At 45.5% G+C, this 15,746-nt stretch overlaps 1 protein-coding gene and 1 non-coding gene across 2 annotated transcripts in view; one reads left to right on the forward strand and one right to left on the reverse strand.

The window, feature by feature from the left end:
• Window positions 1–15,746, forward strand: part of TLN2 (talin 2) — a 453,366-nt gene that overhangs the window by 383,591 nt on the left and 54,029 nt on the right. The window contains exons 42-45 of the mRNA XM_053594602.1: window positions 1,578–1,748; window positions 6,092–6,238; window positions 10,727–10,828; window positions 13,257–13,376. Coding sequence (XP_053450577.1) covers window positions 1,578–1,748; window positions 6,092–6,238; window positions 10,727–10,828; window positions 13,257–13,376 — 540 coding nt within the window. The remainder of the gene's footprint in view (window positions 1–1,577; window positions 1,749–6,091; window positions 6,239–10,726; window positions 10,829–13,256; window positions 13,377–15,746) is intronic.
• Window positions 6,740–6,846, reverse strand: LOC128589334 (U6 spliceosomal RNA). The gene has a single exon (XR_008380928.1). It is a non-coding gene; the product is annotated as a U6 spliceosomal RNA (small nuclear RNA).

Below are 15,746 nucleotides of genomic sequence, written 5' to 3' on the forward strand. Positions count from 1 at the left end.
GTTTACAATGCAATAAATACCAACCTATAAACTTCTCACGTGCAATGTTGCAACAGCAGCATGACTGGAATCTAGTGAAGAGAACAGAGCGTGGTAGCCGAGAGCCGGCCTGTGGGGCCAGACACATGGTTCCCGTTCCCTCCCAGCCACGTGAGATGGAGCGTGCAGCTCAACCCTTCGGGGCCTCAGTTTCTTCATTTGTATCTGCCTGTTAGAGTTGTTGGGGATGTTAAGTGGGGAATTATAGGTTAAATATTGAGCAGAAAGCCCAGCATATGGGGTGCACCCAATAAATATTTGTGACCTGTGACCCCGCAGTGCCCAGGTGACGAGCTTCAGTGAGCCAGTGTGTGCTCACATGTGCATGGTATTGTCCTTCTGGAAATAGGCCTGTGCTAAGGCAGTGGTTAGCTGCCTTGATAGGCTTTTTGTTCTCCCAGGTTAGACTTACCGTAAACAGAACATCTAGGCTGATGTGAAATCATTTGTGCTTTTATTCCATATTCAAGGCTGGGTCAAAATGCACGGGGCAGAAAGCAAGTGCACTGGCTTCTGAAAAAGATTGTGAAGATTCCTTTCATCTCAGGCTTTTCTCCGTCTTCTCAGCTCCCCTGCTGTCCTCTCCCTCTTTGGCGCCCCCTTCCTTCTGATTGTGTAAAATGTCTTTGGTTCTTTAAAAAGTTCTTTATTTGAGGCTGGGCAAGGTAGTTCACACCTGTAACCATGGCACTCTGGGAGGTGGAGGCAAATGGATTGCCTGAGCGCAGAGGTTGGAGACCAGCCTGAGACAGAGCGAGACCTTGTCTCTAAAAATAGCCAGGCGTTGTGGTGGGCATCTATAGTCCCAGCTACTTGGGAGCTGAGGCAAGAGAATCACTTGAGCCCAAGAGTTTGAAGTTGCTGTGAGCTATGATGCTACAGCACTCTACTGAGGGCAACAAAGTGAGATTCTGTCTCAAAAAAACAAAAACAGTTCTTTATTTGTAAAAGCTGATGATTTGTAAAGTCAAATTCAATTCTGGTATCTAACTCTGGATCTCAGAATGAGTTTCATAGCACTCCTGCCATGTATTTTTTTAATTTTTTATTTTTTTGAGACATAGTCTCATTCTATTTCCCTGGCTAGAGTACCGTGGTGTCATAACTTACAGCAACCTCCACCTCCTGGGCTCAAGTGATCCCCTTGCCTCAGCTGGGACTACAGGCGCCCACTATTATACCAGGCTAGTTTTTTTATTTTTCATAGGGGTGGGATCTCACACTTGCTCAGGCTGGTCTTGAACTCTGAGCTCAAGCAATCCACCTGCCTTAACCTCCCAGAGTGCTAGGATCACAGGTGTGAGCCCCTATACCTGGCCATTTCTGCCACATTTAGAGAAGAGATGAAGAACTCCCCAGAGGAAGTAAGGACCAAGCAAGAGTTCTTTAATCAGCAAGTACTTTGAATAGTAAATTGTAGCAGATCTGCCCAGCCCTGATCCAGCCTTCTCCCCTATCATGGTGCCCCAAAGGAGACACATATATTCACATGATATATCTGTGGCTGTTTTGTTTTGTTTTGTTTTTGGTCTTGAAAGGTGACACAACTGGCAAGCTACTTTGAGCCTTTGATCTTGGCTGCAGTTGGCGTGGCCTCTAAGATTCTTGACCATCAGCAGCAGATGACTGTGCTGGACCAGACCAAGACGCTGGCGGAGTCTGCACTGCAGATGCTGTATGCAGCCAAAGAAGGTGGAGGAAACCCCAAGGTACAGTTCAGGATGTCGGGCACTCAGGACCACTAAGAAGGCCTCACACATTCTTGCTGTATCGTGCCCCTTCAAGAAAGAAAGAACTCCAGTTCTCACTGGTGGCATTTGAGTTCCCACCCTAAGGTGGGAGATAATCTTCTGTCGGGCCTTCCCAGCGATCCTTAGAGTGAAAACCCAAGAAATATATATAATCAAGGCTTATGTGTAAGTTCTTTTTTCCTTGACAGAACGTGTAAAACAATGTTCTTAGGGGAGAAAAACATGTGATATGATTATTCCAAGAATAAAAACTGAAATACTTGCTGAATACCTGCTCAGTGCTGACACCCAGCTTGCACAAAAATTTGTTGTTTTGCAGTGAATGCCATTCTGTTTCTAGTACTTAAGAGACTAGTTTAATATAAAAATCTCCCTTACCAGTTTGCAAGAGGAAGGTGTCTTCAGCCTATAGTGTCACCCATCTGCTTTCAGGGGCCAAAGATGATGATAGCTGTCACAGGTGACCTTGTACCACGTTTTACTTTGAGCCTGAGAACTTAGGAAGAGGGAACAGCATATGCAAAGACTCTGATAGGGTTATAAAACAATTGTGATATCTTCAGATAGTGGTGAATAGTCTGGTGCATCTGGAACATACAGAGGGTAGGGACAGCTGGACAGAAGACTATTGTGACAGGTCTTCTCTTCCATGCTGAGCAGTCTGGTCTTTATTGTAAGTAATGGAGAGCCATTGATGGTCTTGAAACAGGACAATGACACAAGTAATCTCTTATTTTAGAAACATCAAACTGGTCTGTAATGTCTTGGACCTGTATTTTCCTTGCTTAGTTTTTCATTCATGTGTCAGGCCATTATTAAGAGCTTTATTCTGGAGCTGTTAAGAGCCAGGCACTGCCCTCAAGTTGTTCAGAGTCTTTTGGAAAAATAAGTCTGGTTGCTGGAGAGATAAGTTAGAACACAAAGAATGAAGAATGCCATTTTGATTCTGCTAGATTAATAACTGGTGCCCTAGAGTTGGGCCAGTCCCCTTTGCACCCTCTGCAAACAGCAAGAGTCAGAACCCACCTTTCTGGTGGCTACATGTCCTCACTCCTCCTTGAAAGGGTTTCAGTTCCGGTGGAATAATTTGAAGTAGGAGTTTGCCAGACTTTTAAGATGTTAGCATACCTGTTTGGACTGCAAGCTAAGAGTTCCTCGTGGAATTTTATTTTATCCCAAGGAACCTTATGGCTGAGAGCACCCATGGCCAGCACCGTGGGCTTTGTAGTAATAGCTTCTCCTTGGAAATGGTATCTGGAATATTTTCCTATCAGTGTGGAATTGTTTCCCCTGAATGACCAGATACACGGAATTTTGAAGCAAGGCATGATGGTGAAGGCAAGGCCGGTGATTGCCTGTACCCCTCTCCGATCTCAGCCAGCCTGCACTTTGTCTGCAAACCCAACAGGCTTGGGATGCTACAAATGTGCTTATTCAGACCCTTTCCTGGGAGGCCTCGTGCACAGATTTAATCAACCTGCTGTTATTCTTCCAGCAGATACTTACTAGGTTTTATGGGCTGTGTTAGGTTTTACATATCCCTGTTTGCAGAGGAAATAGAGTTAAATGGTTGTGAAATAGTTGTGGGTAGCTTTGATTTGGTGAACAAAATAGCACAAGCTTTGGGGTCAGACATGATTGGATTCAAATCCTAGCTCTGCCTTTTGCTAGCAGATTGCTTCATTTCTTTGTTTCCTTGTCTATATGGTAGGGTTAATTGTGAATCCCTCTACGGTGATTATGGAGACTAAACAAGATAACGTGCCTGATGTAATAAGATATTTAAAAAAAAAAAAGTGGCAGCCCCAGAGCCTGGTGTTAATGAATAATTACATACTTCCCAAGGCATTTGCTATGTAACTTCTCACCCCACTGGCTCCCTTCTAAACTTACCCCAAACCCACCCAATTTCCTTCTCCAGCATCCTTGATGGACCCCTACACCTCTCTGCCTGGGACACTCCAGCAAAAACCCCGCGTTATACACTGTAGGGATGTTCACATTCATTTTTTTCCCCTCCATTAAAGTTCAAATCTCCCTCCGCCCCTGTAGGCTGCTCCCATCTCCCATACCTCGGTGATGTCTGTGCCTGCTCGCCTGGACTTTGTAGTCGAAGCAGTGTAATAAAGAAGCAAGGCTCTCTCTTGGGAGCAGACTTCAGATGTGTGTCCAAAATAGAACAGAGCCTGGGTTTTCTTGTGTGTTGTACTTCATTGTTGGGCCTGCTGACTCCACTTACTAGATTGCTACTGGTTGTTTAAATGTGCCTTAATTGAGGTCCAGCTCTGTGTTTGGGTGTCTAAAACCATAGAACACAGCTAGCAGGCCTGTAGGATTGGAGACAAGGCCGTCTAATAAAGATGAGACTTGCCTTGGGAGTTCAGAGGAAAAGGCCCTAGATGAGGCCTGGAGTAATGGGAGGAGGCTTCATAGAAGACGAGGACCCTGGGCTGACCCTCTGAAGGTCTGTAAACCTAAACTTGAGGAGTTAAAGGAAAGCAGGGGCCTAGAGAATTCATCAGCATGAGCACACAGAAAGGAAAGTTGCTTCTGGGATAGCCAAAAACAAGGGTATATTGTTGCAGGTTTTGTTGACCGGTACAGGACAAGTGTCCTTTAACTTTTTCCCAGGAGTTCAGAGAACAGTGTTGTGGTTTACTGCTGCCACCCCCAAAAGTTGCTTCTGATACCTTCCTAAGCTGGTGGGAGAGAGCAGATCTTTGGCAAGCAGCACTCGCCTCTCCTCCAGATGCGTGCTAAGTTGTAATAGGAATATATAGAATTGCTGGCATTTTTGTGTCTCCAGTGGTCATCTCATCTTAACTGAGACTTAGAGAAATACACACCTGTGTAAATAAGAGTGCAAGGGCTGCTCTTTCTGGAGATACCAGAAAGGAGATACCACCTGTCAGACTTCTCTGGTCAAGGCAGTCTGCACATTTTGAGTTTTCCCCACTCTGTGTCGTGAAATTAGCTCTCAGCCTCAATTACCCGTTTACACTGTTCATCCCGAAGAAGATGAAACGTACACGTAGCTGGGCCTCAAGGGGAACTATCTGTGATCAGAGTAGTTCCCCTTTCATCAGATGCCGTATGTGAGGAACACTTGCGGCTTCCCATGGCCTTTCAATTCAGACAGGGACAAGTCCTATGGCTCTCAGAGCCTCTTCTCGGGATTCTTTTTTATTAGAAAATGACTCTAAAGACTTATTATTTATCATTTCCCATTGGCTCCCTTGCCTTCGTATCTCCCCAGGTGAAGATGCAGCATCATGTTCCTTTTAGCAGGGTTGTAGGTTGTCGTCCCCCGAGGAGGGTCAGGGCAGCGATAGCCATCGTAGGGGTAGACCTGGTGCCTCTGTGCCTGGCTTAATTCTGCCACCAACTACCTGGCATCAGGGTAGGGGCCCAGTCCCCTCCTAGACTGCCCTTGTTATGAATGAGAAGGTGCCTGCACTCATCTCATCAGAGCCTCACTGCATAGTGCTGTTAGGGTTATTCTCCTTTCACTTAGGAGGAAGCGAAGCCCAGGGCTGCTTACCTAGTTAGCGGCTGAGCAGAACCAGAGCCCAGGTTGGTCTGACCCAGCACCTGGCTCTTCCCTTGCATCTTGCTACCACTTGAGCTGTCCTTCAGAGAGCCCAGCACTGCCCCTTGTCCCATCCTTTCATTCATTCATTCACCTAAAGCCTCCTCTGTTTGGCGCACGTCTGAATCCCTGCTCCAAGGTCTGGCCTCGGGGAGGCATGAGTACTTGGGGTTTTGCCTGCAGAGCCTCTGTCCTTGAAGCACCTTATTCACTCCTCCAGCTTCTTGTCATTTGTGACATAGTTCTAAAGGCTGTTAAGCCTTCTACAGATTAATTTCTCTTGTATGCACTAGACATCCCCAGTCCAGTCCTACAGTGTGTTGGGCTATGTGCATGTTTTACCTTTATATCAGTTTTTTTTATTAAATGTGTCAGCTTGTATATTTAGGAACCTGTGGCATTGTCTTTCTCCTAACATAAAAAGATATAAAATTTGTCATACGATGCTGTTTGATAGTGGCGTTTTATTTTTCTTCTTGATTGTAAAACAGGGATCTTTTTACATTTGTCTTTCTGGTTTCTGCTTTGCAAACAAATGGACAAATATGAACAAGGCCAAGGAAGGTGTGGAGTGCATTGCTGAGCTCCATGGTGGGGATATAGGTTCATACTCTGTTTTTTCAGGCTATTCTTAAAAGAAGTGAAATGATCCTTAAAAGACCAAGCATCACTTTCTTCTGCCTAAGGAAACACGCCTCAATTCCTTTCTCAGGCACAGCACACCCACGATGCCATCACTGAGGCTGCCCAGCTGATGAAGGAAGCCGTGGACGACATCATGGTGACGCTGAATGAAGCCGCCAGTGAAGTGGGGCTGGTGGGGGGCATGGTGGACGCCATTGCAGAGGCCATGAGCAAGGTAGGCGTGGGCTCCCTAGCCTTCTCCTCTACTTCATCTCTCTCAGACATGGGCTTCACGTGCTTTTTCTCAAGGAGTCGACCGACAGCCTTTTCTTTTATTGAAGGTTGTTCTGGTTAATGTCCAAATGTCCAATCCTATGCCCAACATACGATTCTTTATTATCAATGCATTATTTTTGTATTAGCCAGGCATACCTTTCCTTCTAATTTTACATGAAGAAAAAGATAGGTTTCCTTATCTTTTAAATGGAAATAATTATTTACCTCTCCAGTGTCTTTCATAGGGTGGTTGTGGGGAACAAAGTCCACAAGGAAATAATGAAATGAGTCCCATGTGCTGGTTCTTGGAATGGCTATTTTGGAATCCCAAGGAGCGTTCCAAGAATGCAGATTCCTGGGCACCATCCCCTGCTAAGCTCAGGTGGAATCTCTACGGGGTAGAACCTAGGAATCACTATTTATACTTTATTTTATTTTTTTCAAGGTTGAGCTTGCTTTATAAAATATGGAACGCTTCACGAATTTGCGTGTCATCCTTGCACAGGGGCCATGCTAATCTTCTCTGTATCGTTCCAATTTTAGTATGTGTGCTGCCGAAGTGAGCACCACTATTTTTACTTTGAAAGTCTTCCTCAGGGTTCTGGTATCTAGCCAAGTGCAGAAATCACGGAAATAGTATGTCTAAAAGCCCTTAGTGAACTCCTGTAGGCTACAGACTTAGACGATAATACAAGTATCATTTTCTCATTTAGTGACCCACCAATTGAGCTGAGTCAGCAGGGAAATATGACTGGAGACAGGCTCACCTCCCTGTCTCCTGCTCTTCTTCCCCTCCCCCCCAGGAATCCTTCACTAGTCATGTCAGTTTGATATTCATTAAAAGGAACAATTGTTCATCAACGTCTAATTGCCACCCTGTGATAGCATAGCCAAGAATTTTCAGCATTGTTGGTGTTTTGAAATGTCCATTGTCAAATTGTGACTACATTAATATGGTTATTCAGCATAATAACCAGTCTTTAATTGCTAATTTAGAGAAGATTGGTTGTTCATATCTCCATAAAGAAATGATACCCTGAAACTATAATTAGAATAATTATGTTTAAACATTATGCAGTCATTGTCAGACTGATAAAGTAACAAGCCCAGGCTGGGATGCCTTAGTCTCCCCTTATAGACTCCAACCTTGAATTTCTCTACCTGTTAATTTTTGCTGTGGGTTTCACATGTATCAAATATGGACAGTTTGGCAGAAAATGAGTGAAATTCCCTCCCCTTTCTCAAGGCTCTTGGATAAGTTTCCGTAGATATGTTTGGTTTTCAGCACATCAGAAACCAGAGTTTTCAATTAAGCTATATGTTACACCTACCAAGGACAGTAAATAATGGAGCCCAAGGTTTCTGGATATAAATTAGAAATTTTAACAATGATCTTTTATTTTTTGGGGGAGAAGGTACTTTTTAGCATAACTGTAATGATAGGGAAACATTCCATGAATTCCTGGAAGATGAAGGTCAGATTCCTAAGTCTTTTTTTGATAGTCCGGAGTCTTAGGCACTGTGACACGGGCTGTGGGTGGAGAAAACGGGCCCTGGACCACCTGTTCTCTCAGCCAAAGACACTCTCGATTTTTCTGGAAGGGCTGGGAGATAAGTCTGCTATTAGCAATAATTAAGAACAGCTGATGACATAATAAGCCACAGAGGCCAGGAACAAAGGTCCCTCATTCCCAGTTTCACCAAGTATACAGTTTAAGTTTCACCGGTTCCCCTAAATCAGCGGTTCTCAGCCTGAGGGTCATGACCCACAGGAACTGTATTAAAGGGCCGCAGCATTAGGAAGGTTGAGAACCACTGCCCTAAACACTTACCTTCCCCATCCTGACATCCAGGGTAACCACACAGCATCTCTTACCCACTCTTCCCCTGCTTAACCTATCACTGGGGACTTAGTTGTAGGTGATATTTCAGGTCCTTTGGGCCCCTACACAGTAAGGCATTAGAAAATTAGCATTTTTCCCTCAGAGTTTTGTTAATTTGGTTAAAACACCTAAGATACTATTAGACTCTTCATCTAAAATTCTCAAAGGTAGTGACTGACTTTGAGTTGATTGAGTATAAGAATTGCTTCCAGGGCGGTGCCTGTGGCTCAAAGAGTAGGGCGCCGGTCCCATATGCTGGAGGTGGCAGGTTCAAACCCAGCCCCGGCCAAAACTGCAAAAAAAAAAAAAAACACAAAAAAAAGAATTGCATACAAGTTGATTATGATTGGATGTAAAGTTTGCATCCAAGTTGATCGCAATTTGATGGAATCCTTGACACTCTGGGGGCTTCTGCTATAAGGTTCTCTTTGCAATTCTTTCTTCACATCAAAGCACTAGCAGTTTGGGAACCTACTGGGTGAGTCTGAAGTAATCAGCTTTCTGGGTGACTTTGCACAAGTCATTTAAGCTCTGTGAACCCGGATTCCTCCGTCAGTGACGTTAGTGGGATCCTGTGGGATATTTATGACATAGTACCTTTTCTTTGTTTTGGGTTTTTGTTTTGTCCAAGACAGAAAATTAAACAAAACAAACAAAATCTCTGCTGTCTAAATCACTGCTGTTTTATACAGGGCGTCCATAAAGTTCGCGTGCGATTTAAAATAGCAACTATGTAAGAAAGGTCATATTAACACAAACAATAGGAAGGCTGTCTTTAATCTCAAAATAAAGTTCTTTCAACTAACTAATGTCAAAATCCTGCAAAACTCACTACTTCGTTCTCTTCCCACAGTCTTCAGACTGGTTCAAGGTTTCTCATGGGTGTTGGTGGTCGTGGGCTAGGAGTTCTGAGCTCTTCTCTAGCCCCAGTGTCCCGGCATGTTGCAGTTACATCACATCTCACATGACCTCTCCCACACACAGCCTGACACAGGTGCTCAGTCATTTCACACCAAGCAAGTGAGCACAAGCTCAGTCTTCATTGACTGGCAGGGCCCCTGTGCTGTGATGGGGATATTTGGCAGTGTCTGTATACCTGCTAAGGAAAGCTAAGATATCTAGCCAGGGGTTTATGTTAATGGTTTGGTGAAAAATACAGCCCAGACTGTGTAGCCACATCACACACAGGCTGTATTCTCTCACAGGGTAACTCACGTCCATCATCACATAAGCTCCTATTGAATACTTCATCCAGCATTTTCCAAATGGACCTCTTAGCCCCAGTCTCTTTCCTGACTCCAAACCGTATGGCACAGAGCTGCCAGGGAGATCGTCAGTATGCCCCTGTTTTCTTCATGATTGCAAGATTCTCATTCCCACCACTCTCACCAACCCCCTGCGGTTCAGGCCAGGCCATCCTCACAAGGCTCACTCTTCCTGCGCTCACTCTGATTCCCCCGTCTCCTCACCTAGTGTATCAGCAGCAGCAACAGTGCTGGTGAAGATGGGTTGCCTTTTTCCTCATCATAAACATAATTGACATGACCATCATCATCTCCATGATCATGGTCATTCTCTCTTCTTCCTTCGTGTAGTTTTGACCAGGTATACTTTTTATTTTTACTCCAACCATGTGATGCTTAGAAGTTACCAGTGTCAGACCTGAGACTCAGAGTCTAACAGCTTGAGGTTCATTCACAAGCCCTGGAACGGGGTCTCCAATACAGGTTTTCTGAACCAAAGTCTCCAACCCTTCAACCCTCTATCCCAACTATTTCTCTGGGCAGTGACCTTGCCCTTCTCTCAATTTCTATTGCTCTTACAGTCAGGTGAGCAACAGCTTATTCCTGGTGCTACCACTTCCTTCCATTCCCTGACCTAGATTGTAAGTAAAGTTTCCCTGTTGTAGATATCCGTGGACTAGACCATTCCTAGAAAGCCACTTCACCAGGTAGACCTGGAGCCTGGCCACATGCTGATTTTATGAGGATTTTTTTTTTTTTTTTTTTTTTTTTGCTTATCTGGGTACACAAGAAGTATACCCGCACTTTTTTTTTTTTTCGCTAATCAGCTTTTGTTAGTGTTTGTGTATTTAACACGTGGCCTGAGACAGCTCTTATTTCTCTAATATGCACCAGAAAAGACAAAAAGGTTGGATACTCCTAGAGTCTGCCTCCTCTCCCACCTTACCTTCCACTACTTTGCTAGAAGCATCAGGCTCACCTCTGCCTCTGTGGGCATGAATGCTGGTCCCTTTCCATGGGATACCTTCTGGAGGGGCAGCCTCCTCATCACCCAGGAAGACTTAGCTAAAACGTCATTCCTCTAGAAGGCCTCCCACTCATCTCAGACGAGCTGAGGGCCTCTCCCTGCCTGTGTGCCCTGAGTGATGTGCACCTCTGTGGAAGTCCTTATTGCACAAGTTGGGTAATTCTGTCGATTCTGGGCCAGAGAATGAATCTCTGAGAGCCTCTCTATTTAACAAAGTTCCTCATTTGAATAAATACAGTCCACACTTCACCAGGCTTCTTGTGACTTTTGGGTTCTTTTCCTCTCCTCTGTAGCTGGATGAAGGCACTCCTCCAGAACCAAAGGGAACATTTGTCGACTATCAGACGACTGTGGTTAAATACTCCAAAGCCATTGCGGTGACGGCTCAGGAAATGGTAAGAGAGAAGGAGCTGCCGTCTCCCCTGTTGGTCGCCCTTTTGTCCGCTGCCACCACCGAGCCTTCAAGTCCAGAATCTGTTGAACAGAGAGCTTAGTCTGTGTCTCCGATCTCTGCAGGGCTCCAACTTCTGTTCTTTCTCTGTGGCCTTTCTGGCTGCCTGTGGTCTGGAAGCTTCAGTCTGCTGGAGCTCATCTCATAGAAAAGCTGCAAGATGACTGAGAGATGGGCATGAGGACAGGGGAGCAAAGGAAGGAGAGAGAAAGAGAAGGAATTTGGAGTTAAGGAGAAGGGGAAAAATCCTGTTTACCTCTCAGAGCACTTGAGGTGTTTTTATAGATTGAAATTATAACACAGAGATAAGATTGCCAGATGAAATCAAATGATACTTGGACAGTAAGATGTTGCCAGTCTTTCAGGCAAAATGAAACAACGTGGTTATATAAAAATGTTTTCCTGGGTGGCACCTGTGGCTCAAAGGGGTAGGGCGCCGGCCCCATATGTTAGAGGTGGCGGGTTCAAACCCAGCCCCGGCCAAAAACTGCAAAAAAAAAAAAAAAAAAAAAATGTTTTCCTGACAGGAGAAGGCATGTAACTTTTGGAGGTATTTTTTTTTCTAAAATGTAGTACAACCAGAATTGTATTTTATAGCTCCTTAGATATAAATGGCATTGAGCAACCTTGAATGCTGTCTCGTTATACTGAAAAGTTGTACAAAACATGACAAATGCTATCTTCAAAGAATTAATAGGAGTATATAGAAACAGTTCCTGTCAACTTTTGGAGGCTTGGATAAGATAAGATTCCAGAAGCTGCCATGCAGGCCTGAGTTGTGAGATCAAGTGGCCCTCCTAGCCACAGGTGGTTCCTGTTCCATCAGGCCCAGGCGCGTCCCTGAATGGTTTTGTCATGTAATCGTGTGTCCACTAGAGGTTGAGCTTGGACCACAAAGGCTTCCCTGGCTGCCGCTGCTCCTTCATGGAAGTGCCATGACTGTGGCAGGCTTGCTGTCGTGTGAAAGTGTCGGGGCTGGGGGAAGAGGCGGGAATCGCACCCATCTCAATGTTTTGTGAAAAACTGGAGTTGAGGACAAACTTGCTCTTCTCAGGGAGCTCAGGGGATGCATCGCAGGTCTGATCCCGCAGCACTTCGGTGTCGATTTCCAATGAGCAGGGAACCCGGCATAGCATCGGTAGGAATGTTTTTGAGGAGCCTGGTAGTGTTTCTGGAATATCTCCTGGGCCAGGTTCTGGACTGGCTTGTCTGACCCTGAGGAGATCAGACTTGGGCCACGTGGACACTCCTGAGGTGACCAGCCTGACACCTTGAATTGGAGTTAGGTTGCTCCAGAATTGTCATGCACCTGTTGACAGGGCATAGATGGAGCAGTGGCGCCTGCTGCCACCTTATTCTCCTGGAGTTCAGGTGCATTCCTTGAAACCCACACCTCAGCCTGAAACCTGTGGCATTTTCTTATAAACATGCCTTACTTAGATGCGAAGGACATTCCCTTTTGGAGTCATTTAAAGGGTTTTTTAAAAATCAAGGTCTTAAAAGGCTGCAGAGAGACACTATTGTTATCCTGAGTGAGAGGGGTGTGGGGCAGAAGGGAAGCCACTTGACAATGGGCAGGGACACCTTTCTGGATGGCAGGCAGGTTCAAACTGCTCTTGTGGGAATTGAGAGGCATGTTTGTCCAGAGGAAGAAGAAAAACCAGAAACTAGCAAGTGAGCTAGATGCGAGAATTGTGGTGCATTCGTCTCTGAGATGGGAAATACTGAGTAGCTTGTGAATGAAAGGTAGACCATGACCATTTGGGCTACAGTATATTCCCAGCTAAATTTGTGTTGAAACTTTGTCATTCTTTGGCACAAATTTTCTACAAAGCTGCATTCTCCTGAGTTTCTTCTTCTAATACTTTGGCTTATCTGTCACTTCTTGTTCACCATTTCCTGGACAGCCCTGTCCTCATGCCCTCTCTTGTCCAGGTGGGACCTGTTTCCAGACAGCCAGAGACCAGAAGCCTGTGCTCCCCGGTGGTCTCTCAGGGATGTTCTCCTGGTGATCTTGGCAGGGGCAGGGCTGGCCAGAAGCTGCCATGCTCACCTGCCAGAGAGTGACCCCTGGGGCCTGGCTCCACGCTGCACGGCCTGAACACTGAGCACGTGTCCATCTGGCCTGGCCACAGTCAGGCCTGAGAGGGGCCGTGTGGGGCCCGTGAGGGCTCTGGGCTGTTGTGTGCGACACAGCATGGGTTTGCTTGAGCTGCCTCTCCCGTGTCCAGCCCCACATGCAAGTCTTGGCCTCACCCTCCTGGGAGCTTAAAAGTGAATGAGACCCTTTGGCTTCCAGTGGTATTAACCCATGGTTCTCATGCTTTTCTCTGTGTGTATGTGTTTGTGTCTTGCTTGTTTTCTTTTTCCAGATGACTAAGTCGGTTACTAACCCGGAGGAGTTGGGAGGACTGGCTTCACAAATGACCAGTGACTATGGGCACTTGGCTCTCCAGGGCCAGATGGCGGCAGCCACAGCGGAGCCAGAGGAGGTCTGCCACCTTAAGACCCCTGTTTTAAGAAGCAAACACACCCTGGTCCCCACCCCCAGGGGTAGCTTTGTAGCTTAGCTCCACTCTAGAAGCTCAGTCGCAGGAGCTGGGTTTAGTTCCTGCTGCTGCACAGCACAGGGCCTGACCTGGTGGCCCCAGGCTGTGCTCAAAGCTCACTGCCTTTTCTGGGGCGGACTGGCGGAGAGCTGGGGTCCTCTGGGGAGAGGGCTTCAGACAGAAAAAAACTGTTTACAGTGTCCTGCCAGGTCCCCTATCTCCCAGCCCGTCACCTGCTGCCTCACTTAGCATGCCTAAGCCTGGGGCTGCCATCTTCTGCCTACTTTTTATACCCTAGTTAGCACAACCCTCTCAGTTACTTTTATGTTTTCCAGAAGTTCACAGATGTGTTGGAAAAACCAAGTATAGGATTTAGTGGCCCCTCTCTTGAGGAAGGGCTGCTGTCATGAAACAGAGTCAGGCCTGAATATTCTTGGTGGGTCTCTAAGAACCGGGCCAGATCCCTGCCCCCAAACCTTTTTGTAGACTCCCCTTTATTGCCTACCTGCCTTCCCTATACTAGCTTTCCACAGTGGCCAATGTAGACATGGCCTCAGGAAGCCCACACCCTTGAGAGTGTTACAGTAGCAAACGTTTGGCTCCAAAGGCCAAGGTCTGATACCTCTGAGAAATGTGGTGGTCCCTAGGGAAGCACTCAGGACAGGTGCAACTCCAAGAGGCTTAAAGCACCTGTACCACCTCCTTCATCACTGTGAGCACACAGAGGGGTGCAAGGCTAGAGGAATTACATGGCTTCCTAGAGAAAGAAAGCTCGGTTTGAAATAAAGAGTAAGGCCATGGATTGCAGGGACCCCAGGAAGATGAAGGTAACTGCATTCTGTGAAATTCAGCAAGCTATTTATTGAGTACAAATCCTGTTTGAGACGTTCCTAAGTGAACTGGGCTGGCAAGGTGAAAGTTTGTACCTGGTCTTCTTCTCTCCTTGCAATGACAGTCACTGTCCCCAGCTTACTCAGTGCTGCTGTCTCTCCTGAGAGTCAGGTCTAAACATAACAGAAACTCCTAGAAATCACTGCAGAAATGAAGGCCCAAGACAGATCACTCTCTAATGTGTGTTATAACAATGCATGTAAAGAGAAGTATCATATATATGTCCTTGTGCACATATATATCGAGCATGGGATTACTTAAGTTTCTAACAGTGTCTGAATTTTGAGATTTCAGAATTATTGAATATTTAGGCTGCAGCATGAATAATTCTGTATATAAGAAGTATGTTAAGTCACTACCAAGAGGGAACAGTTATCAGATGCCCACATCAGGATTCTGCTGATTCTTTATACAGCCCCAACCCTTTTTAAAAAACAGACTCAACTGTTTTAGTAAGATCATCTAAACTTGTAATTCATCTGACTAGCATGTAATTTTGAATTTCATCAACCAGGGTAAGGGAACTTAGGTTACAGTAAGGAAAAGTTTGGTTGGACAAAAATGTTTGGCACTGGGAGTGGGGTAAAAAACAAGACTATGATTGTAAGGGAAGCTTGGCCCTCTGTCCACAGAAACCTTTAAAAATGGAATCTACTACCATCTGCCTTGGTTAGTTTAAATGCTGACCTGCCTGGGTTATCTGTGGGGCCTTTCCAAAGCTGAGTTCTTATGAGCCACCCAGTCCATGTGGGAAACAAGCAGACCTCCTTACTGCAGTGCGGACCACTGAAGCAAATTATAAAATAATGCCAGAGCAGCCAGAAGAGAGAATAAATTGCTAAAAGCAAACCAGCAGGTTACTTTGGTTATCAGCCCTGTGTTTATAGCCACTGACGTTTCCATGAAGGTCTTCCCTTTGCACCATTAACATCTTGAGATGTATTTTACATTCCGGACACGAGAGCAGTGTGACCTGGAGTGAAAAGGGAGAATATAAAATTACCAGTGGCTTGCTAAGGAAAATTCTTTGTGCATATTTGCCAGACAGATACTTGGGGGGAAACTGAGAAGCCTAGGAGATCCCTAAAGCAACGTAGTTTTTTATTCCAAGACTGTAGAATTATTTGTGTGCCCACCAGGGCCCCACATCACAGCATGTGAAAATATTTATATCCAGGGCAAATAAGAAGTCGCTCCCTTGACTGCAGGCCTGCAGTCTGCTGTGTGCGGAGTCAGTGTCTTGGTCTTTTCCAGAATGTGACAATTACAGGAAAAGTCATAGTTCTCTTGAACATCAAGCAGGAGCTTTTAGCTGTTTATTTTTCCATGGAAAGTTCAGATCTTTGTTAACATCACTGTGAAAATTTATTTCTTCAGGAAAGATAAAACCCTCCAGCAGCTTTATAATTTAAGATTACTTTC

Source organism: Nycticebus coucang, chromosome 6 (assembly GCF_027406575.1).
Source record: "Nycticebus coucang isolate mNycCou1 chromosome 6, mNycCou1.pri, whole genome shotgun sequence".
NCBI classification, from domain to species: Eukaryota; Metazoa; Chordata; class Mammalia; order Primates; family Lorisidae; genus Nycticebus; species Nycticebus coucang.